General features: G+C 43.4%; 1 protein-coding gene across 1 annotated transcript in view; it reads left to right on the top strand.

Annotated features, from left to right (window-relative positions):
• Window positions 1–26,651, top strand: part of LOC137894616 (protein diaphanous homolog 1) — a 66,046-nt gene that overhangs the window by 33,045 nt on the left and 6,350 nt on the right. The window contains exons 18-26 of the mRNA XM_068740057.1: window positions 20,077–20,172; window positions 20,302–20,396; window positions 20,478–20,579; window positions 20,854–21,093; window positions 21,783–21,912; window positions 22,062–22,185; window positions 22,332–22,497; window positions 22,964–23,096; window positions 26,505–26,601. Of these exons, the coding sequence (XP_068596158.1) occupies window positions 20,077–20,172; window positions 20,302–20,396; window positions 20,478–20,579; window positions 20,854–21,093; window positions 21,783–21,912; window positions 22,062–22,185; window positions 22,332–22,497; window positions 22,964–23,096; window positions 26,505–26,601 (1,183 nt within the window). The remainder of the gene's footprint in view (window positions 1–20,076; window positions 20,173–20,301; window positions 20,397–20,477; window positions 20,580–20,853; window positions 21,094–21,782; window positions 21,913–22,061; window positions 22,186–22,331; window positions 22,498–22,963; window positions 23,097–26,504; window positions 26,602–26,651) is intronic.

The raw sequence follows: 26,651 nt of genomic DNA on the forward strand, positions 1-26,651 counted from the left end.
AAAGCGTTCACTGGTTTGATTGATCGGGGCTGGTGGTAATCTGGCCTGGGTTTGTCTGTTCCAGCTGCAACCAGTTATTAATGCAGTTTCAAAGGAGTGAATGCAGTAATCTTAAGAACTAAAAACAATGCCATTTCAAGTGAGATGAAATGACTCATTAATGAGCTGCAGTATGAGCTATACCATACCTATAAGGAAATTGCATGTTTTGGTACTCCGTTTGTTGCCTTGTACTTGGAAGTGCTTTGTCTGCTCAGCCAGTTACTTTGAGATTTTCAGCGAGCAGAGCAAAACCTTTCAGGGTTTGTTTTGCATGCACAACAGCATCTCCTGTCTGTTTGGCTGAACGGAGCGATGCGCCAGAGACTTCAAAAGAGCTCTCCGAAAATGTTTTTTTAGGTCGGTTCTGGAAACTTTTTGAAGAACCCTGAGACTTTGCTTTCAAAGATTCATGTTGATTTTTGCTGCAATAGTTTCTGTCCTTCGCAATGCTTTCTTTGTTTTTAGTCAAAGAAATACTGTATTTATTATTACTACAAAAACAACAACTGACATAACACTAATTACTTATGTCTATTTTATCACTAAGTATTAGGCACATCTTGAGAAATAATAAATATGCATTATTATACATTATCTGTTTATAGACAGGCTTCTTTTGTATTGAATTTAATGTAATAAAAATCAGCAGGAACAGTTACATTTTAAATGTAGTCAGGACTGTAAAGATTCTTGGATAGAACAAATGTGCTGCTTTCCCTTTGTTAAAAAAAAAGAATTTGGTAGCGTCTGATGCAGCACTGAGCCTTTGAAGATGAAAATAGCTGAAAACATTGTTTGTTGCTTCTCCAGATACTTGGCCAACCCAAGAAACACACAAGCTTGCCACCAATATAGGAAAGTCCAAATATTTGAATACAGGATTTGATAAGAAATATGCTGCTTCATTGAAGCTAGATGAAGGAAACAGACATGAAGGTTTCTGCATTGTTTCCCAGCAAAAGAAAACAAAAAATAATATACAGTAAAAATTAAAAATAACTTTCAAAAGTTGCAAGTAGTAATACTGTTAAGACAAAAAGGAGAGTATTGTCAAAGAAATAGATGGATGGGAGGAAATCTTGGTTCACTCGACAAGAGGAGGGAGTTGGTTACGGGTGAGTGAATAAGACTCAGAGAACTGAATGGCAGCAAGTGACCTGTGTGCAATTGTGGAGAGCAGTGAGGGAGTCCGTGAAGGAATGACAAACAATTAAAAGGTAACGCATGAATCGTGGTGTCCGTGTAAGTGATCTGACGCGCCAGTACGAGCGGCGTACATCCACGATATGTACAATCCTCAAACAGAAGGATGCTATCAACAACACAAAGCCTTCCAAAGGCAGAACTGTTATGTCTAAGTTTAGGTAAGTCTATCTGTAAGGAATAAAGTGTCTACAATCTGTCCGACTCCCCCTCCCTCCTCCGGCGCACTGCTCACCACCAGTAACGCTACAGTCTGTCTCGAATTTGAGCTCCTAATAAACCACATATTTTGTGTGTGTTTGTGAATCTATATAGCAACTAAAAACATTTTTTCCCATTATCATCAATTTGAGTGTTTTTAGACGGCCGTATTTGATAAGGGAAAATGTATTTGACATTCGAGTGATTTGAGTTACGATTTCGGTCCTGGAACGAATTATACTCGTATGTCAAGGTATTACTGTAGTGTAATGCATCCCTCTTTTGACACTGTTTGGATCTCCATAGATTTTCTCCAATTCCATCCATCCAATCCAATAAGGTTGATGGTCAGCCACAGCATATGTTGTGCACGACCAAACACGCCAAAGCAGGTCTCCTTTGAGATCGTCTGCTTAATACTGCAGAGCACTGTAAAGCCACCAACAGGCCCCGTGTTGCTCCGCAGAGATGTAGAATGAGTAAAAGCGCATTCATTCTTTCCATCTTAGTCCATCCATCCCTTTGTGACCTCCTCTTTCCACACTAGTCTGTACATACAGTATGTTACACATTAGCCATTTATAATGTGTCCACATGTGTTTAGTTTTTCTCTGGACTTTCAGTTTCCACTTGCATTTTTCTTGGGCTGTTATGAATATATTGCTGTAGGTGTTCTAATTTGTTTTTTTTCTCATGAATAGATGCCATCACTGAGTACTTCAATATACAGTTAGCTTTTGATTGCAAAGGATAGTCCAGTTGAATGAATTATTGAGATGACTACTGACTTGGTTATCGAGGAACTGACACGTGAATGTGTCGGTGGACCTGTACCTGTTACGAGTGAGTCCTTTCCTAAAATGTGTAAAGTCATGCTTAGAGAGTTCTGCAATTCTGCACAATAATTCATCAGCATTCTAAGGCCTGTTGAGAGACTATCGTGGGTGTATGGGAGGTGTGTGTGTGTATGTGTGTGTCAGTCACAAGGGACCACAGACCATGTCAGCTTCGTTTCCCAATATCATGTAACCGAGGACAGTCTAGTATTTTGAGACCTTAAGATGGCGAATAGTGAACACACGCACACAGTCATCAGGTTGGAATCCTGTTCCTGTCATGCTCTGCGCCATAATCCAGTTTAGAGGCATTAATTAGGAATTAAGGAGTGTAATGCTATCGGTGCATGGTTGGTTCACATCCGTGAACATCCCCATCTCGCTCTGATTGCGTATATAGGCCAGATACTAGTCATAAGTAAAGAAAAGTAAAGTAATCTCCTGATTTTACTTTTACTCTCTCTGTTCTCCTCCCTTCCTCTTTCTCTGACTGCCTTCCTTCTTATATTCCTTGTTGCCTATTACCCTTCCTTGCTCTGTCGGTCCTCATACTCTTTTCATTCACATTTGTTCTTTTTGTAGGTTCTGGGGACGTCCATAAATGGGCTCTTTTAGTCGTCCAGTTTTCTGTTGGTTCTTTGTGCATCTTTTGACATTGTTCTTCCTTTTAAGGTCGTGGGTAGGATTTCAGCAGCTGCTCTGACGCCGACAGCCAACCTTTGTCTAAGAGTGAGAGATTTCTAAAGCTCCGCTGCTCTTTCAAAAAGGCTAAGACACTCAGGTGTTTCCCCCTTAGATGTCCATTCTGTGTCTGTCTTTCTGTTTTCAGAGTGTTTTTCTGTGTATCTGCCTTCCAGATGAAGTGCGATGTGTGTTGATGCTGTGTGTGCGAGACACTAATGGTGTCGTTTTTATTAATGGCGGATTGAAGTTTTAGAGTATGGCTGTCGTTTGTTACACAGCAACCCGGCCTCCTGGCCACGTCGATACAAAATGCTTCCTCTTTCCTGTGTTTTTCTCATAATGAGCAACCAGCAGTGAAATGAAAACCAACAGTCGCCATCTGACCGCTGTGCTTACCGTTATCCAGCCGTCTCCCCTTCCTGCTTTCTCTAGCTCTACTTCCTTTAGCTGTCTGCGCTCTCTTTGCTTCGTTTCTTTCCTTTCCCTCCGTCTGCTGCCCTCCCTCTCTCTTGTTCCCTCCGGCACGATTGGCCACACTCCGTCTCTGTCAGGTGTGCGCGAGATAGCCTTCACGCCAGCTTTCAAGCCATTGACTTGGAGGAGATAGACTTTTGGATGCCTCAGCCCCTGTTCGACCGTTTCCTTAACTATTTCCTCCCCAACCATTCTGTGCTCTGTTAATTTGACTGAATATATACAGGTTTTTAATTCATCATACTGGCTCTACTGCGTGTTTACCGCGCTGCAAATAATCATTTTGTTTTTGTTCCTTAACCATCAGTAACTTTTCCCTTAGCTCTAAGTATGTATTTGTTTCTGCTCATACCAGCTTGACTATATAAAGATTAACAGTAGGTTATGGGATAATTTGAGATGATGGGAGTTAAGCAGCTCCACTTTGGACCATAAAAGCATCACACTTGCCTTGTTGTGGTTGTCACTGAACCTAAATTTATCAGAAAGAAGGGCATGCATAAAATTAGCTGTAATTGATTATCTATCACAAGCAAGTTTCAAGCGCTAGTAATATCCTTTCATTTGTTTTATCAAGTAGTAAAAGTTATTCCATGTTACTGGAATCATGTAATTAAATATTAATGAAAAAATACCATAAAATGAAAGTATAATAGGTTAGTATTGGCTGGTGCAGTAATTACTAAGATATATACAGTCTATTTAACTCGGTTGTATTTTTATTTTAGTTGCTCAGAATATGTTTGAAAGATTAGTCCAAGTATCACAGCATCCGTTTTCATATCTACTCCTTTGATGTGAGTTTGAAAATGTTCATCTTGTTACGGTGTCTCTGGCCCTGTTTGGTTTAAATTTGAGATTGTGTGTATGTTTGTTTCTGAAAGAGAGAGAAAGAGGAAAAAAAAAGAGTATCAAGGCCAGCTCTGCCTGCAGGCTGTTTGGCCCCGAACTCTCATCAGCCTGCTGGTGCTGAAATGCAAAGCCTTCTGCCCCTTGCCACTGTGTGCACGCGCACACACGCGCACACACACACACACACACAGAGTGAGTGAGCAAGCAGTGAGCACTACAAACTCATGCATGCATAAGGAAACTCGTGTGCATTTATAAACACACAAAATCCAAGTTCTAACTTAATCGCCTTTCCCCATCTCTCACGGCTGTCCTTTCTTGTTTTATCAGTGCATCCCATCTTCTTTGATCCACCTTCCTAATCTGCTTCTATCAGACACTTTCTATTACCATATCTTGCCTCTGAGACGAGTTCTCTCTTCTTACTTCTTCAAATCTTCTTCCTTCCTGATCTTGTTTCCTTGAACTCCCATAGATCCATATAGCTTTAGATAGAGAATTTTTCGTTTCCCCCCCTCCCCTCGTTTCCATCTCTCTCGCTCTGTGTGTGTGTGTGTGTGTGTGTGTGTGTGTGTGTGTTTCCATCCCTCACTACTTCCCCCGTCCTTTTCCTCGCTTCTCAGTGGTGGTTTTAATGCATTATGAAAATGGACTGGGGCTATGAAAGCGTAACAGGACAAGTTTGGCTGTTTAATGTGACTCCTTTCACTCTTCATCTGCCTCATTGGCAGGCAGCCTGCGTTCGTGTGTGTGTGTGTGTGTGTGTGTGTGGCTTCATGCGACTGTGTGAATTGTGCTTTTTGTGTGCATCTTGATCTGCCTTTGGTTCACACGTGCACATTCTCTGGCTGATCTGCTGTTAACACGTTAACTTTAACGTGACCGACACATCGACTGGTTTTCAAACATGCAGTTTAACATGAATGTCCAACACTTAAATGCACACACATTTGGGAAGCATCAAACGGTGTGGATAATAGAATAGCCAGAATGCGTCAAACACCTTTCTCCTATGTGCGTTAATCCTAAAGAGTGGACGTGGACAGACGAGTGAAAACAACAACTGGGAAGTGCTGTTTATGATACGGAGCATAAGTTCTACCCTACGGGGTGGTGTGACCTGGGTGCAAGTTTCCTCATTTCCATCTCTCTCATTCCACTTGCGTATTTTTTTTTACCAGCCTCTCCTTCACCCCTTCCGCTACGTTCCTGCTTTGTTAATTTGTTGCGAAGCTGGAGCTCTTCATCTCTGGAGAGAGCAAGATCCATCCAGCGGAGCGACGGGGCCAAATGAGCTGATGAGATGGATAGAGACAAATTAATGTCAGATGAGAGGAGCGTGAGTAAAGCCGAGGATGGGGTATGACGCTGAGGCCAGCTAGTGTGGTGTGAAGAGGTCATAGACCCACCTCATTATGCCAACTTATAGCATAAAAAAGAAGATTTAGGTGTTTGATGTGTGTGTGTGCTGTTACACTAGACAGAAAAGTAGCTCTGATTTAAAATAGCCTCAGTCTTGTCATTTCTGTTTTCTCTTTCCCAGCCGCACCGTTTCTGTTTCTGTCACCTCTTTCCTCCATTGCTCTTTCTCTCATGTTGAAGTGTGAGAGAGTGTGTGTGCGCGACTATTTGCAGATATTCTGAGCGCTGGCGGTGTATGTGTGTGAATCGGGGTTTAATTGCAGTGTGCATAGAAACGAGTGTAATTAGCTAGCGCTCGCTTCCCCGGCTAACGACCAGCATCCCCTCTGTGCTCGTTCTCTTTCTCGGCCTTTCTTCTTTGTCTCTCTCCCTCTGTTTCTTGTCTCATGCCTGTTGCCACAACGACAAGCCCCCCCTCTCCGCCATTGTTCCCCTGCTGTTCTCCAAGAACAAAGGAGGCGGCTCTTAGCTCCCCAAGAGAGGAGGAATGGAAATGGAGGAGAGGGATAGAGAAGGGGAGAAAGGATTGCTGTGAGGGTGGGACAGGAAATGAGTGAGAGACAATTTGCAAAGAAGTGAGGAATGGGAAGAGAATGAGACGAGCATCGAAGTTAAAGAGAAGGAGATGGAGTGAGAGAGGTTGGGAGTTTTTCTCTGATCAGGAGAAAGAATGGAAGGAAAAACATCGAAAAGAGTTGGAGGACGAAAGGCAGATTAGAGGAGAAAGTCTAGACACTGAAATATGAGATTGAACAAGAGCAACGTCTTTTCTACATGGTTTCTTCCTGTTCACATTCTCCCCTTGTAATCGCTCTTTCCCTCCCCCTTCCCTTTTCTAAGGCCATCGCAACCAATCATTCCGTAATAGCCTGTGCACATGCGACGTGTACGTGTACACTTTGTACTTTTTTATACACATCACTTCTGTGTCCTTGCTTTTGAGTGTTTGCATGTGCGCCCGTTGTGAGGGTCATTATCAGGGAGTGGAGGCGTGCGAATGTGGCGTCTGCCACGCTGGCCATCTGAATGTTAACGGTTTGTAACGCGCCGCAAAAAGTGAATTTGGATTCCCAAGGAAAATGGAGCAAATTACACTTTTATAGCTGTCTGCCACTATCCTTTGCTCCTGCCATTACTCACTGGATGTAGCGAGGGAGAGAATGAGAGGACAAGTGATTGAAAAGATTTCCTCACTTAGAAAGACGCTGAAGAGTGATGGAGAAACTGGATTCTCCAGATAGGAAGTTTGGTGATGATGCTTATCTGTGCTAATTATTGCTACTGTTATATAAGTCTCTTCATTATTGAAGGCTGTGGTCATCACCCTGCTGTAGGAAATGTTAACAAGCATCAGCAATGCAAAATTAATTACCTGGTTTAGCTGAGACTGATTTATTCAAATGACAGAATTCGGTGAATTGGTTTCCTAAATCATCGTTTGATATAACGCATGCATATGAAGAATTTTTCTGAGCAGCAAAAAAAATAAAGGCGATCTTAACTATGTGCCGTGTCAGAGAAGTACAAAATAAACTGCTGTTTTTGAAACACCCCCCCCCCTCCTCCATACGCCCACTGATTTAATTCAGCTCCAACCTCTGAAAGTGTCATCTATGTAAAAATCAGTTTGTCTCTAATTACTTTGTAAGGCTTTGTTCAGAAGCGTATTCATACTTTAGTAATGGCGAATTTGAAACCAGACTTAATTAATTCCGGCTTCTCGTGTCCCACAACTAGCGGTTTGTGCGTCGATGTTTTTATGCAGGTTTGCTTTTGACATTTTTTAACCCCCGTGTTTGCCCCGTCGCTCCTACAGTTAGATCTGCGCCTCCACTTGTCACCCACTTGTGGTTTTCTTATCTGTCCCCAGAAAATGTCAGCATTCAATTTGAAAGTGACGTCTCCAGTATTTAATGGTTCATAAGTTAGGGTTCTTGAAAGGTAAGTTAGATAGAATCTTTGTCTTTGTTTCAATTTGGTTGTTAAATGTCCCAAAACTGTATGTTAAGGGTTTAACAAGATCAGAAGCAATGTTTTTTATACTAGCACTTCATACAGCAAAATGAAGAAAGCTTGAAGAGTGTTGTGATGGACGGCATCGATACAGGCTCACCATCGCGTAGCGAGGAAGCATAATAGAGAGAAGAAGATGGCTTTTGATTTGGGAATTAAAGCAAAGCTTAGCTGGAGGGAAACTGCAGTCAAGGTTGACTCAAGGGCAACATCCTCCCACTCAGACAATGAATGCGTTGGTGTACACACGGACACACACTCGCACACACCATCACACAAGGATTCACCCTCCTGACCTGACGGCTCTGTTTCCCCTCCGTTGGGAAATAGAGAATATCCTGGTGATGTTTTGCTTCTAAGCATCAAAATGATTGTATTCCTTCTTCCTGGAGAGAGCGGTAATTGCGTCTCCATCACTACGGCCTCACCTGTCGTCTCCTGGATGTTTCTTTCCTCTGCTCTCCCTTCCTTGTCTCTCTCTTCCTCCATCTGCCGCCCTTCTTGAGCTGACATTTCTACAGCCATTATATTGTTTTTCACAGTTCTGATTATGATTCTCTTTCTTCCTCTGCATCTTCGTTCCCTACAAACCGCTCATTCCAATCTAAATCTTTCCCTCACATTTTCATTCTTTCATTGACATATTTAATTGCGCATAATCTATTCAGTCTGTCTCTCGCTAGCCCATCTATCATTGTACCTCTCATCTCTCTCCATTTTGCTTTGCCTCCCTCTGTGATTTTAAAGGTCAGTTCTCTTTTTTCCCCTCTTTCTTCTCTCCGTAAAGTTCTTGCTGCATTTGCTCCCAGGGACTCTTTGTCACTGGCTTTTAATTATACTCTGTGGACCCTCTACCCTGTCCCTGTAGAAACCGGCACGCATGCGGCTTTATTCACCTCCCTTCACACTCGGGCTTGGAGCACACTTGCTCGGTAAACAAAGTGGGCATCTTTGTCCTGCAATTAATTCCTAAAGGTTGCATGTTGAAAGCCAGTCCTTTCAACGTGCATCGTCTTCGTAATTAATGGCCGAATCTCTTGGAAGTCATCACTGCTATTTGTTTAATCACAGATTCATTGTCAATCCATGACAGTGGTGATTATGGCCATGCAAAGACTCACTAAAGTAGCCCGAGTTCATCGTGCAACAGGACGGCAAAGGAGACGAGAGAGGGTAGTCATGGTGATGAGAATCCCTTGAGGGCATATCCCCGCTCCTTCTCTCCACAAGTCTACATTCTGTCCATTTTTCTGTATTTTTCTTGTTCTCCGTTCCTTTGTGTCATTGCGTCTTTCTGTCTTTGTCTTCCAATTCCTCTTCGTACTCTGCCTGTCACACGCTGCTCTCTTTTACTTTGTCTCCGTATCTCCCTCTGGCTTTTCATTCTTTCTCTTAATGTCTTCTTTTGTTCCCAGCTTTCTTTCTTGTCCCCCTCTCTCTCTTTCTCTCTTTTCTCTCTCTCTCTCTCTCTCTCCCTCTCTCCTGTCTCTGTGGTCATCACCTCTTGTCCAGCCGTCTCGGGAGGCAGAGGAGGGGAAGGAATGCTAATTTTATCCCCACATAAGACTGCGAGAGAGAGAGAGAAAATGTCACTTGTCTGAGGAAATGAGATGGCCATTGCTCTGTGTGTGTGTGTGTGTGTGTGTGTGTGTGTGTGCGCGTGCTTGTGCGTCAAGGAAAGATCAGGGTGACAGTTTGAGTGACATTGTGTATTTTTCATCCTACCTTTTCCTCCACTGCCAAGTAAATGATATATATATGCATATATAGGTGTGTGCATGTGGCAAATGCTAATGTATACATATGTGTCTATGCATTTGTTTTATTATTCAACCTGGTGCCAGAGCTGTTTCCTATCCTCTTTGTTTTTCAAGTCAATCATCTGTCTCGAACACTTTTTCTTCATTCCACTGCTTGCTCTCTTCGCCCCTCACTCAAGTCGGAAATGTAAACACTTTCAGGAGCTGCAGTGAGGGGAATCATGGTGTAAGGAAAGGTGGGAGGGGGTGGCTTTGAAAAGATCGTGGGGAAGAGGAAGAAAAAGCCATTTGTATGTGTACCCAATTACCACCCTAGCCAGCCCAAAGTCACCTTGGAAGGGAACGGACAAATGCGCTCTGAAAATAGCTTCTTCCATCCCGCCTCCTCGTGCCCTATCTGTGTGTGTGTGTGTGTGTGTGTGCTGGTTACAGTGGTGACAAGGTAGACTGAATAATGTGATGGCCTTCCCCTCATCCATATGCTCAGGGCTTATTACATGTGTGTCATCCCTGTGTGTTACTGTAGCTGTGTGTGGATGTGCTCTGACTGATTGCAATCGCTGATTGAGTCCCTCCAGCATAGATTTCAACTCAGGTCCTCAGCCTCTGATGAGGTGTGTGTGTGTGTGTGTGTGTGTTCTTGCTTTTCCTGCTTGTGAGGAATAATTTGTACTTCAGATCTTATGATTGAAAATGGAGAATTCAGGAAAATCGTTCGTATTTCTTAGGTATTTTTTTAAGCATTAAAAATGAAGGGAAAGGATGGTCTTTTAATAAATGTAATGTATCCAAATCAGTATTAAAGAGTTAAAACCAAGGTCAGGCGTGTGGTGCTGATGCAAACTTTTAACAAGACGGCCTGTAGATAATGTGGGTCCTTGTAAATCAACCAGTATGTGTGTCCTTGTTAACTGTGGCCTCGTTCCGCCTTGCTTCTTAATTAAGAGACCACGGGCCTTCCAGCGTTGCCTCCTATCCTGCTCTCCACTGGGGCAGAAAAGAACTGGCGGGGGGGGGGGGGGGCAGGAACAGAACAGAAAGATTGGGTGTAAAAGAGTGTAGAAAAATGGGAGTCAGAGGGAGGAGAGAAAAATGAAAAAGCTATGCATCAGAAAAAACGTGGAACAGAAAGAATGATAGATACAGAAAGGAGAGGGGGGGGGGGGGGGGGACTGAAGGGACTGCTGGTGAAGGAGTGAGAAGCCAGAGTTGATGAGGAAGAAAGTAATAGAAAGTGTGGATTTGGTGAGGGGGATAGGGTAAACTGATGGATGGAAGACACATTCTCCATTTCCCCTGCTGAATTGATGCCACTCATTTCTGCAGCAGTCAATGGTGCGTGTGTGTGTGTGTGTGTGTGTGTGTGTGCAAACGTGTGACCTCGAAATCTGTTCCATCTTATTCTTTACTTTGCATCTGTATGGGATGCTTCCCATCTCTTTCTACCCCGTGAGCCTCGTCCTGGTTGTGTGTGCCTGTCTGTGGCTGGATACATCCCTGTATGTCGTTCTATGCCTTGTCAGTATGTGGTGAGATGGTGGGTTAAATTTTAATGGTGCTGCCATCTCTCAGTAGCTTCTGAAAGAAGGCCAATGCAGTCTGACACACTCACTGAGCCGTGAGAAGAGACAAGACAGAGAGAGGAATTATAGCTTGCTTGACATACGCGCGCGCACACACACACACACACACACACGCTGGGTCACAGGTCTGCAGTACAAACAACAGGTCGAGCAAACTATATCATACACAGTAGTTTTTGGAAGATTATGTTTACTTGCTATCAAACCTAAAAGGTTTTTACGACTTGTATTTTGGTGTTTTCACATCTAACTGATTTTCCAGATTGATGTTAGCTGAGATTTTCTGCTGTTACTTGTAATCCATTAAAAAGTCATTTCATTGGCAACCTAAATGAATTTTGTCTATCTTGTCACCAATCATTCAAGCATCAATGCTACATGTGGTGCTATTGCCGTAAACGGTATAGTAGTATATATTTAATGGTATCGAGAGACGCAGCATATATGTGAAATTGTCACATCTCTGCCTTAATTTAAAACAAAAATATAATCCTTCCATTCATTTTGCAACGTGAATTCATGGGCCGTGCGTTATTGATTGTTGCCCTGACTACTCTTGTCATTAATCAGTGCTAGTTCCAGAAGATAAGTCAAATATAAATATACATAAGATATCCTCACCCAGCCCCCTGGGAATTCATTGAGCGACAACAGAGGGTAATCCGTGATTGCATTGCACCTCTCTCTTTCTCTCTCTCTCACACACACCATGAAAACACATGGCAGTCTAGTCGCCGTATTATGTGTTACCCCATGATTGTATTCATTTTCCCAGTCTTGCATATCTGATTGGCACCACGCCCCCTGATGTCTCTCTAAACACAAAGTGGGGTTAAGTGTGTACTTTGTGTTTTTGTGTCTTCCTGTGCATGGATGTGTTTCTTTTTGTCTCGCCCCAACTACAGCCAATTCCAGTGAGAGGCCAGCAGACAGATGTTCTATGAGAGGATTTGCATGTCTGGCTTTATATTTAAATACCCCCCCCCCCCCTGTGTTTACTTCATTTCTTCTGTTTGGGAGTCTCTTTTGGGCGAGGGGGTAAAACGATTTCACAACCTGTAGAACCTGCAGCGCCACAGTGGATTGCACATGAGAGAGCCTTTTCCCCAGTTTCCCACACAGGGGTGGTGAAGGTTGCCAGATCATGGTTGTCATCCCCCTGCAGCTACTTGGTTTGACTCTGATCTACTCTTATTGATGTATTTCAAACACCTGCAGTAGTTTTCCTGAAGCATTTGTAACAAAGAGGTTCTCATACAAAATGCAAATAGGCTTTTTTTTCCCTTTCTTTTCAATCTGATGGATGTAGAATAAAGTAAACCTGCTTTTTATTCCACCCAAATATTCAAAGCTACATATATTATTTAGCCAAATAACACTTTTTGTGTGTGTGGAGTCAGTCTTGCTGTGTGAATCAGCACGACTGTCTTTTTGCTCTTATTTGCCTTTTCACATTTCCCTGCTCATCCGTTCCTCTCATCCTTTTTCCTCTATTGTATCTTCATCATCCTGTTTCTCTTGCAAGTTGGCTGGGAAAAAAAAACGCACACTAAAACCACAGTGAGAACTACCAAAGAACAGAGCAATATTTTTGCCTTCAGAGAGACACTTTTCCAAGTATAACATTAGAAAAAGGGACACGCCCTCCCCCTCCAGCGTGCTACTGGTCTCTGGGCTTTGTTCAGGGGGTGATTAGACCGAGCGAAACTGGCCCTTCCCCTCCTCTTTTCCACATGGTGCATATTTGTGTTTGTGCATGCTTGCCAATCTTTCTTACATGTGGTCAAGACACAATTGCTAATCAGGCACGAAAGCCTTGCCTGAAGAGACCAAGAAAAGGGGAAGTGAGTGTGGGGATGTAGGAGGATGGGAATAAATGAGTGAGAGCTTTCCTTTGTCTTCATCGTTGAAGCAGAGATAAAGACGAGTAAAAGGATGGATGGTTGGAGACAAGAGGACAGAAACTGAGGGATTAGCAGAGAGAATGTGCTCCAGTCCTGCAATGAGCTTTTAACTGTCCATGGCATGACACTGCGCAGACCTCCATTTTTTTCTCCGTCTTCCTTTCATCTGTTTTGCTTTGCATAAGTCAAAGTTGCTTGTATTCTAAAGTGCCTCTCTATCACTTACTCGCGCTCGTTTCTTTGCACTCTCCCTTATGCTTGTGCCTTCTTGCTCCCGCTCCCTCTCTGTCGGCTATATTTCCATAAGGTAATAATGAATATTTTAGGACTGACAGGAGCGCGGCCACCTAATCTTTTCTGCTCAGGGCAAAATGTGCCTCACGGGTTGCATGAGTGTTACAGTTCATCCAACTTTTTAATTTAGATAGAAACCCAATTTATAAGTTTTCATTTCTACATCTGCGCTCATGTAAATGAGATTCTCTACATGGTTGTGCGTAAGTCCTAGCAGCCAGTCAGGATGGACACTGCTCTTGGGAGGCAAGGAAATGTCTGTGCAATCGACCGTTAGCCGCATTGAAGTGCACAATCGGTCTGACGGAATGAAATGTACATCGACGATACGTTGGAGTCAAAATAATTGAGAGCTGATTTCTCTTAACTCTGTTAGAATACAAATCTCACCAGGCAGTTTCACACACACACACACACACACACACACACACACACACACACACACACACACACGCACACACGGCTTGAACACGTAATGTCACAGCATGCCCTCCGCTGCTGCTGGAACGGGAATGAGGGTTGATTGATACCTCGGATTAATGATGTAATTCACTTTCCTCCCCATAGAGGGAGCACTGTCCTGTGAAGGCCAGTGCAGCGTCAAGGACATTCACACTGGTGAATAACAAACGCCGAAACACCGTGCAGGGAAGCAAAACTGCTTCCATCCTCAGCGAGTCCCTCGGTTAGTCAGTAAAGCAAACACTCGTCTGGTTTGTGGATTAGAACACAGAATGTGTGCTTTGTTGTGCTGCGTGCACGTGATTCCAGGCATAGGTCTCGTGGCTGACTCAAGGTCACGTCCTTGTCTCTCTCTCTCCTTTAAACTAACTTCTCCGTCTCTCTGCCGTATTTGCTCTCATTGACTCAGTTTTCCAACCTATATTTGCTCTCGGCGCTTCGCTCCTTTTCATTAGATTCCCTCCCCTCCTCAACTCTGTAGCTCTCCCTCGCTCCCTCTCTCCCTCTGTCTCTCTCCCTTGTAATTAGCCAGTGTAATTGCTGTAGTAAATCTTTTCTGCCCAAGGAGACTGGCTGATATAGGACTGATATAATAAGCACGCCATTGCAACTCACCTCTCCCCGCGTACGTGTGTGAGTGTGGCGTCGCAGGCCGGGGGGGGGGGGGGGGGGGGGTCCTGTTTGTGCCCTCTGTTATTTGCTATGGGGATTTATGGGCTGTTTGTGTGCTTTCAGCAAGTGCGAATTCAAGTTCAAGGTAGTGCTGTGTCGGTTTGTCGACTGTACTGCACCTTATCAGCAATGCAGGCAGCATACTTTGAGTGTGTGTGTGTGTCTCATCAGTGATGCTGTGTGTGCGTCATTGCTGAAGACCTTCATGGCCAGAAGAGCAGCGAGGGGTCGGAATGGCCCTGAGAGAACAACACTGGCACGCACGAGCCCGCCGTTCCCAAACACCAAGCACTTATCAGCTTTTTTTTTTGCACAGAGATTGCACAATGGTGCCGCAATGAAGACCTTTGTCCATGATGCCTTTGTTTGTTATTTTGAACCAGACAGTGTTGGAACATCACAGCTCCGGAGTGTTATTTTAAGTAGGAGGATGAGGTTTTGCAAAAGATGCGTGTTGTATAACACAGCGGTATCTGTGTTGAGTGTGATGTCTTAAATATTCATTGGGGAGCGCTTCGTAAACGTGAGTTAGCACTTCAAAAATAACTATCTTGTAGGCACTCTATATGGTGGTTGATCTTGTCCTCTGCTTCGAGGGTAAGGACTTCCTGGAGCTTTCTCGTACCTGAAGACATTTTTTGGTCATTGTTCTTTCTTTGGGTATCTGCTTACTGCTGCTACCTTAATATTTAGTCTTTATCGTGTGGGCTGCCTACAGTATGTCGTCATCACCGCGTTGTCTTTCCTAGTCACATTTAAAAAGAGATCTGTTCACCTCTGTTACTTCCTCCTCAGAGCTTGAATCACTGAGACCCTGCCATGTTTTCTTCAGCAGGCTTTTGGAAATGGCCCATATTGCAACCACTATCGCACCCCCAAAACTGTCTCAAACACAGGATTGGGTTACTCTTCAGCTTTTGTTTTCCTTCTCTCTCTTTTATACAGACTTGGGTGCAAGTGAGATGAAGTGTGATGCAAAAAAACTACTGGTTTAGGGGTTGGTATCATATAGCATCAGTACATCACATTGGCCACTGGAGGGCACTGTGACTCCACAAATAAACAGGAGCCTGACTGATGAGACTTATAAAATGCCCGTATTAAATGCATTTAAATAAATGAAAAAAACTGTTAAAAGCTCAGAATCGTTGACGAAACGGGTTTAGTTTAGACAGTATCTCAAATTATTATTTTGACCTATGTAACTCAAGGAAAATAAGGATCATTATAGATTTAGAATACATAGTAAAATCAAAAAGGAGCATGTTTTTTATCTTTCAAAGGTTTTGGGTAAATTAGTGCAAGAACAGAAGAAGAATATTGTCCTTAAAGTACCGAAGTTACCATGCATCCAATTGTAATCAAAATAATCAAACAAGCAACAATATGAGACCAACCAATCAATGGGCTGACAATTGATTTAATTCAGAATCCTAACACCTAATTTACATCTTAAAATCCTTCTGAATATTATTACGTTATTACATTTTGACGGAGCTACATATTCAGTCAGTTTAAGATCAAGACCCAGTTCTTTAACATGTTAGTTTTGACTTAGAATAAAGTTTATTTATATCCAAGTTGTTATACTTATAATTGTACATCATGTTGTGCTATTAAATAACACATAGTTTTATACAATCTGAAAGATGTTTCCTATAAGTTTGAGAATGAAAATAATATATTTAGATCTCTTTAAATTAATATTTCCAAAACTTGGTGTCATTCAGGTTTTGTTGAATGTGTGTTAGAGCCAACAGGAAATGTCCATTGAGCGTAAAAATGTTAAAGCAAACTGGAATTCTGATTTTTACATCTCTGAATATTTTTACTTTAAAAAAATGCTAAATTTATTTAGTTTATTTTCAAGGTTAAGTGTGAAAATATCCAACTTTAGATTTAAGATGCAATTGCACTTATCATGCACCAGGGGAGCGCAAGTGAGCAATCACTTAGCCCCTCCCACAAGCCCTCCCCCTGTATCCTGGCCCTCCTATTTCCTGCCCGGGTCCCCCCTCCTCACTGCCCCACCCTGCCATCTGGTCCGTCTCACACACACACACACACAGCCAGCCGGCCAGGATTTTTTCCTTCTTCTCATATATCCTTTCAGAGTGGAAAAACAGGATGAAGGGGCTCTTTCAGACTTGGGGTTACCATGGAAACACCTTTTATTCTTTTGTCAAACTTGCTTTCATTGTAGCACACACACACATGGAGATAGTGACATAATGCAGGACATTTAAAGTTTAAAGGGAAAAAGGCTACAGCTGTCCTTATGTCATAGTTTAGGCCTTCTGTTTACTTGAGAGACTGAACAGAATGCCCCCCCCCCCCCCCCCCCCCTTTGTCTCATGTCATTAAAGTTAACCTTTTTAAACCATAAATCCAAAATCCTCGCTGATGTTGGAAGCTGGCAAAGGATTTGTTTGTGTTTCTGAGCACTTCTTTCTCTTGCTCGCCCCGTAGATTTTGATGTTGTGACTGGAAACCATCTCGCATGTTCCGCTCCGGAATGCTGAATGGAAAAAATAACCAACATCTTATTTCCAAGTTATGCTGTGTCCAGAGGGACTTTGGAAACCACTTTAATTGGATCTGCTTTAGAATAGGGCACATTATTTAAAAGCTTGAAACGGGTTAAGAATAAACTCCTGCCCTCCGTACGCAGGACAAAGATGAAAGGATGAATAGACCGCAGGAAAGGACAGAGACGAGGCTCTGCTTTATGGAGGACGACTTTAACTGTTCAGCTGTTGTTTGGTGAGACTGCAGTGCAGAGTAGACGGCGAAGATCGAGCTCGACACATTCTTTCCTCCCTGCTTTCCTTTTCTGTCTCTCTTTTTCCATGTTTTTTTTCTTATTCTTGGCTATCCATTACCTCCTCCACCACCACGCATTTCTCCTTTTAAGGAGAGAGAACCAGAGAGGAAGGGATTGGGGGTGGATGTGGATGTGGGGGGAGGACGATCTCGGGTCTGCTGACTGACAAACAGACTCCTCTTTGTGCAGAAAGACAGACACACACACACACAGTTATGTATCGACACAAACCTCATGACTTGGCTCCTCATGATTGTGTGGGCTCCCCTCCTTCGCCTGTTTTCTCTCTCTTCCCACTTAATTAAAAACAGAAGTCAGAAATGGAAGAATTAGGTTTTTCCATGACACAGACATTAACGTGTGCATGCACACACACACATCCTTTTTTCCTTCTCATGACTGTGCCAAGCAGCTGTTGGTTGGAAGAAGGGGAGGTGTTCCCGGAAAGTGTGTGCGTTCATATGGCTGGTAGTGATTAGTCCCAACAAGAGGGCCCCGTTTATGCAACGGTGCAACAAAGACAAAGTCGGGATATCAGGACATGTGACAGAGAGGATGCCAGCGCCCCTCAGCCACGCTGGCGTCTGCTTGTGTGTGTTTTCTGTGTGCTTTGTGTGTGCGTGATCAGTAGCACATGTTTTCTGCCTCTGTCATTTCCTCTCCTCCCCCACGATCGCCAGTGTATAATGTGTAGGGATCCGCAACTGCCACTGGAGGTGCCATTGGCTCATAAATGAAAAGAAGGCATCGCTGCACGTGGGCGCGGACCAGCCATTTTATAACTGCACACCAGACCCCATTTTATGAATCAGGCATGATGTCAGCAGAGCTGAACCTGATTTCATTGGCTACAGCGCAGCTGGTAGTATCTGTAGCTCTTATAGCACGAGTGCGCACACACACACACACGCACACACATCCATGCCCGCTCGCCACATCACTATCTCTCACACACACTGACCTCGTGACTTAAAGCTGTGTCCCAGACCAACTGGATTATCTCCTTGAGATTAAACGGTGCCGAGATTAGACGTTCATGTTTCCTGTCGCGTTTGCGTGTGAATATTTGCATGTCTTCACAGGGTGTAGACTTTAGCAGTTTGTTTTTGGTAATGCCTTGTAAATCTCTTTAATTCTTGCACCGTTTGAGGCATAACGAGCCTAATTTTCTGGAGACGTTGATTCTTCGAGCTCGCTATCAGTCTTCCTGTTTGTGTGTCTGTTCTCGTATGTTTATTTGTAGATTCTTGTCACTTCCTGTGAGTTTCTTCCTGCTCTTTCAGCTGTAATTGGGCGTGTTTGTACCAAGATATCTGTGTTTCAGCAGGAGTGTTGGGCACACAATGGTATTACTGATTCATATAAAGAAGACACACACACACACAGCTGATACTGATACACAATAAATTACTGTAAATGGTAGAAGTGAAGAGTTCAGAAAGATTTCCATCTGAACTTGAGTCACACTTTTAGTCGTGAAGCTGACGCCGAGCGATCCTGACTGAATGACCTTTCTGTCTGTTCGTGTGTCCTAAATGGTGACGAGGTGCTGATTGAGAGGCCTGTACTCGTTACCAGACTGTCCAGCATACTGGCCTCTCTCATGCACACAATGGCCTATTTGATTGGGCTGAAGGAAGGATGCGGTTTTATGCTGAAGGGTATATCTGAGCAGTCTGTGTGGTGAAGATTTACAGAGTGAGATCTACAGTTGGGTCTGCTCAGATTGGAGCAAAAGACGATGGAATGAGTGACTGTAAGGGTTATAAACGGATCAGGATGCATTCAATGCATCCTGATCACATGAATAACCCTAATAACGTCTCTGTAAAGTAGTGATTACTACTCTGATCTAGTCCAGCCTTGTTTGTTTCAATTGAAGACTTGATTAGGTTGTAATGTCATTAGGAGAGGTCATTGCCGGCCGGCGGCGAAGTGACGGACAGACAGCTGGTTCTTAGTTTCACCGAAACATGCAAAGTAACGGTGGCCATTTTGCAGACATTGATTCTGGTTAAGAATCGGCCCGAGAATGATTTAAACACTCTTTTAATAATTACGCAGGAGTTTTCCCAGCATGGTCGGTGATGGAATTCGAATGATTTCAGACCCGCAGTGTTGGTTAAAAACATTCACGTTCGTGTTGCAATGACTGGGAGGGTACAGCTGTACTAGCTACTGTTCTGGTATGATGTGTGTGTGTGTGTGTGTGTGCGCGTGCACCGTGAGCTGTAAGGCGGCTATTTGCTCAAACACATGCGCTTGATCTTCATCCAGTGTAACCCCCCCCCCCCGCACACTGACACATCCGAACAGTCACAATCTTGACCTTTACCAGAAAACATTAATGCAAATAGTTTCTGTCAAGTGTGTGTGTGTGTGTGTGTGTGTGTGCGTGCTTGTGTTTATGAGAATGCACTTTGTTTACATGAGGATAAGCTGATTGGTGTCTTGAAATGCCTTCCAGCTCACAAACGTCCAACCATGTTTATCAGGCTCAGAACATACCAGAGATGTTTTTCCTCCGGCGATAAAGCCTCTTCATTGCACTGCTATCTTACCCGAGGCCACTGATGCAGTATTCCCAACACCTCCATGACACCGTACAGTTAGGAGAGAGTAAAAAATAGTGAAGGCTATGTCAAGGCTGTCAGTTTCCATCGGCTTCACCAGGACCCTCGATCCATGCTCCACTACTAGCCCACTAATTAGCCTGCTGTCCTCCCGGGATTCTCTCTATTGACATCAAGCCATGCAAGTTAATAAATCTGATTCATAACAACAAATCTCTGTCTTGTCTCTCCCTGATCATTGCTACCACCCTCCCTATCTGTTTCTTCATTTTTACAGCCAAAAAGGAGCAGAATGCGGGAGACGAAAAGAAGCAGCTGCAGAAGAAGGTGAAGGAACTGAAGGTTCTCGACTCCAAGAGTTCGCAGAATCTTTGTAAGTGCCGTTTTGGATTAAAAGTCCAGAATAGTGATTTAAATGTGCTTTAAATCCATTCAGCAAACACATTTATCAAAAGGTCAAACGTCTCCAGCTGAATGTTGACAATTATTTTTGCACATGCAGCCATTTTTCTGGGATCGTTTCGTCTGCCTTATGAAGACATCAAGAACGCTATCTTGGAGGTTGATGAGAAGATCCTTACAGAGTCGTTGGTTCAGGTACGGAGTTCTGAGCGACTCGTGTGTCACACATATAAATAAACATCACAAAATTGATTAATTCATTGTATTACTTCTTAGAATCTGATCAAACAAATGCCAGCTCCAGAGCAACTGAGTGTCCTGGGAGAGATGAAAGATGAATATGAAGATCTGGCTGAGTCTGAACAGTTTGCAGTTGTTGTAAGGAAACACACAAACCAACACAAAACAGTGTTATTTTTGTAAGATTTGTATATTTTCACTTTCCAACTGACTTTGACATGACTAACCACAAATATAGCTGGGACAGCAGTCTAATTTCAAAGGAGGCGTAGAACATTTTTATTTAAGATTTAGGGTCATCGTGTTGTTGAGCACAAACCGCTTTGTTCTGCCGGGAAGATGCGATGTTTCTCTCTCACACACACACACACACACTGTGTTGCAACAAATCCACCCTCCCTTCTCTCTCCAGATGTCCAGCGTGAAGCGGCTTATGCCAAGGCTTCAGTCCATCCTGTTTAAGATGCAGTTTGAGGAGCAGCTGAACAACATCAAGCCAGATATAGTGTCTGTGACGGCAGCCTGCGAGGAGCTCAGGAAAAGTCAGAGCTTCTCCAAGCTGCTGGAGATCATCCTGCTCGTTGGGAATTATATGAATTCCGGCTCCCGTAATGGAAAGGCCTTTGGTTTCTCCATGTCTTACCTGTGCAAGGTAAGGTGTGGTAATAGCACTGACAAAAATCACTTGAATCAGTTCATTTACCTCTCTTTACTTTCTACATGGATTTATACAGTGTCTGGACATCTCAATAGACACGGTCACAACGGTGTGTGTGAGTTAGTCAGCTGTATAGTGTAAAGAAATGTTGGGCCACCTCCTGATTTCTTCTGTTTTTGTGTCTCTAATGCTCAATAGAACTTAAAATGTAAAACAAGTTTAAGTCATGTTATTTGTTGAACCGAACAAGTTATCTAATTCCAGCTGGGCTTGTGAAACAAAAAGTGGCCCCTCTCAAAGAAACAAAATGCGAAACTACATTAATTGGTTAGAGTAGACACCCCCAGACCTAATGATTACCAACCCAGATCAATCAAACCATCGCTTGAATAGGCTCTTCAGGAGTATGGAGTTTGCCAGCTGTCATCAGTACCAGATTATGCCACGATCAAGAAATTACAGGAGATGACCTCTTTATGACCTTTATTGTGTTTGTGCCTAATTTCATAAAGTAGACGAGGTTACATGGGTTCACAGACAACGGAGCATAAATGCTAGCATTTTCAATACCCGTAAATCTTGTTTGTGTATCCAAGGTGAGTAGAAGTTCTAAACGCGTGGCCTTAAATCACTTTCAGTTCTTGTCCTTTTCACCATGTCATGTTCTAAATTCATCTTTTCAGCTGCGTGACACCAAATCAGCTGATCTGAAGCAGACGCTGCTCCATTTCCTCGCCGACGTGTGCCAGGAACAGTATCCCGATGTCATGGGCTTTACAGACGAGCTCATCCATGTAGAAAAGGCCAGCAGAGGTATGGAACGGTGACATCTGTCTGCATAATCCCAACATCCGCCCTTACAATTCATGGCTACACATTTCATTCATCTTGAGGTAATAGGATATACTTTATTGATCCCAATGGAAATTTGACAAAGAAAATGTGTCCTTTGTCTCTGACAGTTTCTATAGAGATGCTTCAGAGGAGCCTCGAGATGATGTGCCGTCAGATCAAGAACTTGGAAAAAGATCTGGAAACATTCCCACCTCCACAAAACGACAAGGACAAGTTTTCGGAGAAGATGTCGATATCCTCTAAATTCTGTAGCATGTTTTAATGGTTATTCAGCCGTTAATTTGTGTACTTTATATGAATGAAATTGGGAAAATACTTATGTATCATGGCTGATACCGTCAGAGATGGTTTCTATATTCCTTAACACCATGTCTCCAAAGTTTCGTGGGTAGCGCCCGTGAGCAGTATGAGAAGCTGAGCCTGCTGCATCAGAATATGGAGAAGGAGTACACTGACTTGGGAGAGTACTTTGTCTTTGACCCTAAAAAGATCTCTGCAGAGGAATTCTTCGGCGACCTCAACACCTTCAAAAACATGTTCCTGGTGAGTTTTTGTGCTTGTCAATGAACAGACTTTATGTTTCATCTTTTTCAAAAGGCTGCAGGTGTGCTTCTCAGTGGGGTTTTTTTTTTTTTGCTTTGACCACCATCAAATGAGATTTGTACACATACAATACAAAGGCACACACAACAATGGGAGGAGGAAGAGCAAAAATAAATAGATGGATGTGGTAAAGATGAAAGAGCAGAGGAAGAAGACTGCACACATTTTTATTGACATCCAGGGCTGTGACTGTCCTCTTTAATAGGGCTTGGGTGGCGGTAACTCGTTTTACCAGTCTGTAACGATAACTGCCATCCCTGATATTTGAAGTTATGTTTACAGTCACCAATATCCCTCAAACATCCAGCTTGTAACTCTTTTATGCAAACCAAACCCAGATTTTTTTATATCCATATATGCTCTGTCTTACCTTTCTCTCATTTTTCTCGTCTTTTCTCCCAAACAGCAAGCAGTGAAGGAGAATCAGAAAAGGAGGGAGGCTGAAGAGAAGATCAGGAAGGCCAAGCTGGCCAGGGAGAAGGCTGAGAAGGAGAAGGAGGAGAAACTCAAGAGGAAGAAGCTTCTTGACATCAACACAGGTCACAAATGCCTTCTCATATTTTATCATGCGGTATATTGGATCTTATCCTGAGAGTGACTGAAGGATACAGAATAATTCACTTGTCAAAGCTTGCATTTCCCTCAGATTCCAGTTGGGGGCAGTCTGAGTCCACACTTCTGTGGAGCAGTTGTGTGTCTGCAAGATCCCACCAATAGTTAAAGACCGGAGTTAATCGAATGATGATGACTCCAGTTTTGTAAGAGGGAAACAATAAATTCCTCAGTGAGAGGAATGAGAACAAAAAGAGATGCGTAGAGCCCCTCTACCTCTTTTTAGTCCTTTGAACCGGAGGATGTGCTTTAAGGAAAGAACTGAAAGAGACTGTAATTCCTTTATCACCAAAAATGTAGTTTTTCTGCTCTACAGCTAATGCACAGGGACATTTTGCCATTCTGTCACACTGACCTAGTTTCTTTGCATTCCTCCTCACTCTGGCTGCAGTCGGCTTCTCCTGGGACCTCAAACTTTGCTCCAGCCTGCGTGTAGCTTTTTGTATTTTACAAAAGATACGAAACTACAACTACTTACTTGTGAATGAGCCTATATTTTAGCCTGTTTCCACACTCTCTGTGTGTGTGTGTGTGGGGGGGGGGGTTACATTTGTTTATTTCTTTTGAACTCTTTCAAGTCTTCTGTTTTTTCTTTTTGCTAGTGTTCCATGTTCCAGCTGGCTTCTCCTGTCTCCTCTCCTCTTTTTTCCCCCTCCCTCCCTTTGTATCTGGCATTCGTGTGAAGGTCACTTAATAAAGAGGCTCTGCTTTGTATATTGTGTGCCTGTGTTAGAAGTATAGGCTGGACATTTTGTAGTATAAAGTGAGGTAGTCAAATTTCATGTTCAGCCTTCAGAGGCATGCGTGACTGGAGCATAAAAGTTCCTCAACTGTGTGTGTGTGTGTGTGTGTGTGTGTGTGTTACTGGGCTCCAGATCGTTTACATACAGGTGGCATATTTGGCTGCCCCTGTAGCCCGGAGTTGTTCAACACCCCCCCCCCCCCCCCCATATTTAAATACAACCCTGTGCGGATCTGGTACACACATGCCTGCGCTTTGTTCTGTATTTATTTTCAGCCTTCGTGCCGGCTTCCTGTTATCCAGGTTGTTTTCTGTGTTAATGACATCTCCACAGATAACACACATACTGTAGGGTTGTGTGTGTGTGTGTGTGTGTGTGTGTGTGTTATCTCTGAATGTTCCTCCTTCTCATGAATCCTCTCAATGCTCTTCTTTCTTGCGTTCTCTGTGTTGACACAATGTCCCAGTTATTTGTTAAACCCGGAAGGTCAGTCTGTGTTTACAGTTTATGACCCATGTGAGTCAGACAGACGTGGCCCAGTGGAGCCTCTCACTGTGTTAAGCATGTACTTATGAAGTAAGTTATGGTTCTGAGATTATTAGATTACTATACTTGATTTTTTTTTTTATTAGGCGCTTTTACTTGACTTTTCTAGAGCCTTATATTTTAGGATTCAGGGCTCGAGGCTCACAAAATACTTCAATGACGCACTCAAAGATTAACATTCACTGCTTGAATCTTAGGGAAGCTCTTCGACTCTTGAAGCAATCTGATAATATAATGAGTCTAATATAATATCTCATTTTCATATGTTCATCTTTAATCAGATGCCAGAGGACTTTAACATTTAGTCCTTTCTGCAGCTAGGTGTCAGCACTGTCTGCAAAAAATGATGCTAGAGGAGTGCAAGAGTGCGCATGTGTGGCTTCACACCCACACTGGTGTTATTATGGGAACTAGCACCAGGGGTGCTCGTGCTCCACACAGAGCAAGGGAAGCAGTCGTGCGGGGGAGGGAGACGGAATTATGAGAGCAGGTCAGCAGATCCTCTCATGGGGAAGTACGCTGTTTTCTTGTCCCTTTAAAAAAAAAAGTGTTGTGGGGAGGAGGAGCGCACAGAGTAAGGTGGGGTGAAATGGAGTTAAGCATGTGTAGACTGACGTCTCCTTTCAGGCTGCTGTGATGCATGGGAATAGGCAAATGGAGAAAATGGCCATTCCTACGCCAAACCATTTCTTTATTATGCTTGTTTGTTCTTTCTCTCCCATGTTTTGTGGTTGTGTGAAGATTGTGTGTGTGTGAGAGAGAGGGAGAGAGAGAAGAATCTCAGTGTGTGCCTGCAATGAAGGTCTGACCCATAGAGGTATCCAATGAGCTAATGCTATTAGACTAATGAATTCTTCTTACCGTCTTACCTCTCTCAGGTGATAACTTGCTTTTTGTGTTGTGTGTGTGTGGGGGGGGGGGAACCCATTGTTGTACTAAGTCTCAATTTGCTGCTGCATTTTTAGGCCATCCGAATATTGATTTGGAATTGATTGCCAATAACTCCATTAACCAGAGACCTCGTCTAATCAATATTAACATTTTGTGTTCCCAGAACACGTGACGATCAAGTGACTCAACCACAGAAATGTGTGCACCCCCCCACACACACACACACACTATTAACCCAATTACTAATCACTAATGGTTGTAAAGTTTTCCTTTGATAAACAATAGACGTCTTTGAAAAAGTGGGTTTTCCCTACAAACTCCAGAGGTGTATTTTTGGGATATTATCCAGTTGGGGATTTCACTCTGACAACAATTGCTGAATTCACAAATAGTTGTGTGTGTCTTTGTGGTTTCACCAGAGGTTTAAGCCAACCGTATGATTAGTTTGAGGGGAAGTGCGCCAGATGTGCTTCCCCCTTATGGAGAAATGTATGGCCTGTGTCAATCTGGCCTGTCTGCAGTTCCAGGACTTCAACACTGGGGTGTGTGTGTGAGTTGTGGAAGGACTGGGCATGTGTGTGTGAGAGAGACTTTCTCTGGCCATGACAGCAGGACATCTGCTCCATGGCTTATTGCAAGATTACTGCGTGTGTGTTTGCGTGCACACCTCTGTTGGTGTGTGTTGGGCAGGCAACAGCATAAACCTTTAACCCCCAACCCCTCTGCCCCTTTTTCTGCACCCCCTGTCTCTATTTAGGTTCAAATAGAAATAATCAAAACCATCTGGCTGAGCTGAACGGCGCTACTGAAACCTCCCCACACACTAATCACTCGTCGTCCTGCTCCATACCCGCACTTCAGTCGCCCTTCTGTAATTTTGGGCTAGCAAGCTCTTTGTACAGACAGTGTAAATATAAAGATTGACGTTCTCCTCCCGAGTATTATTATTTTAAACCTAAGCAAACAATTCAATCTTATTTTCTGCAGGAGTACCGTAATATAATGCTGAGTTTGGAGGCTTGGTTTCAGTGGGTGCGTCTGTCCAGTGAGGTCGTATAGTGTGGTGGTTAGCAGTGACCGGAGCCGAACCGGGTCAATGCCCGCCTGGGCCAATTGGAGATGCTCATGTCATGTATTTTGACGTTGTCTTTGCAGAGGGTGATGAAACCGGAATCATGGATGGCCTGTTGGAGGCGCTGCAGTCTGGAGCTGCTTTCAAGAGGAAGCGAGGACCTCGCCAAGCAGGTAATCGGCTTCAACCAAGGCAGGAATCCTCCACAAACTTGGTAGACAGATTTGTGT

This window comes from Brachionichthys hirsutus, chromosome 6 (genome assembly GCF_040956055.1).
Source record: "Brachionichthys hirsutus isolate HB-005 chromosome 6, CSIRO-AGI_Bhir_v1, whole genome shotgun sequence".
Taxonomy (NCBI): domain Eukaryota; kingdom Metazoa; phylum Chordata; class Actinopteri; order Lophiiformes; family Brachionichthyidae; genus Brachionichthys; species Brachionichthys hirsutus.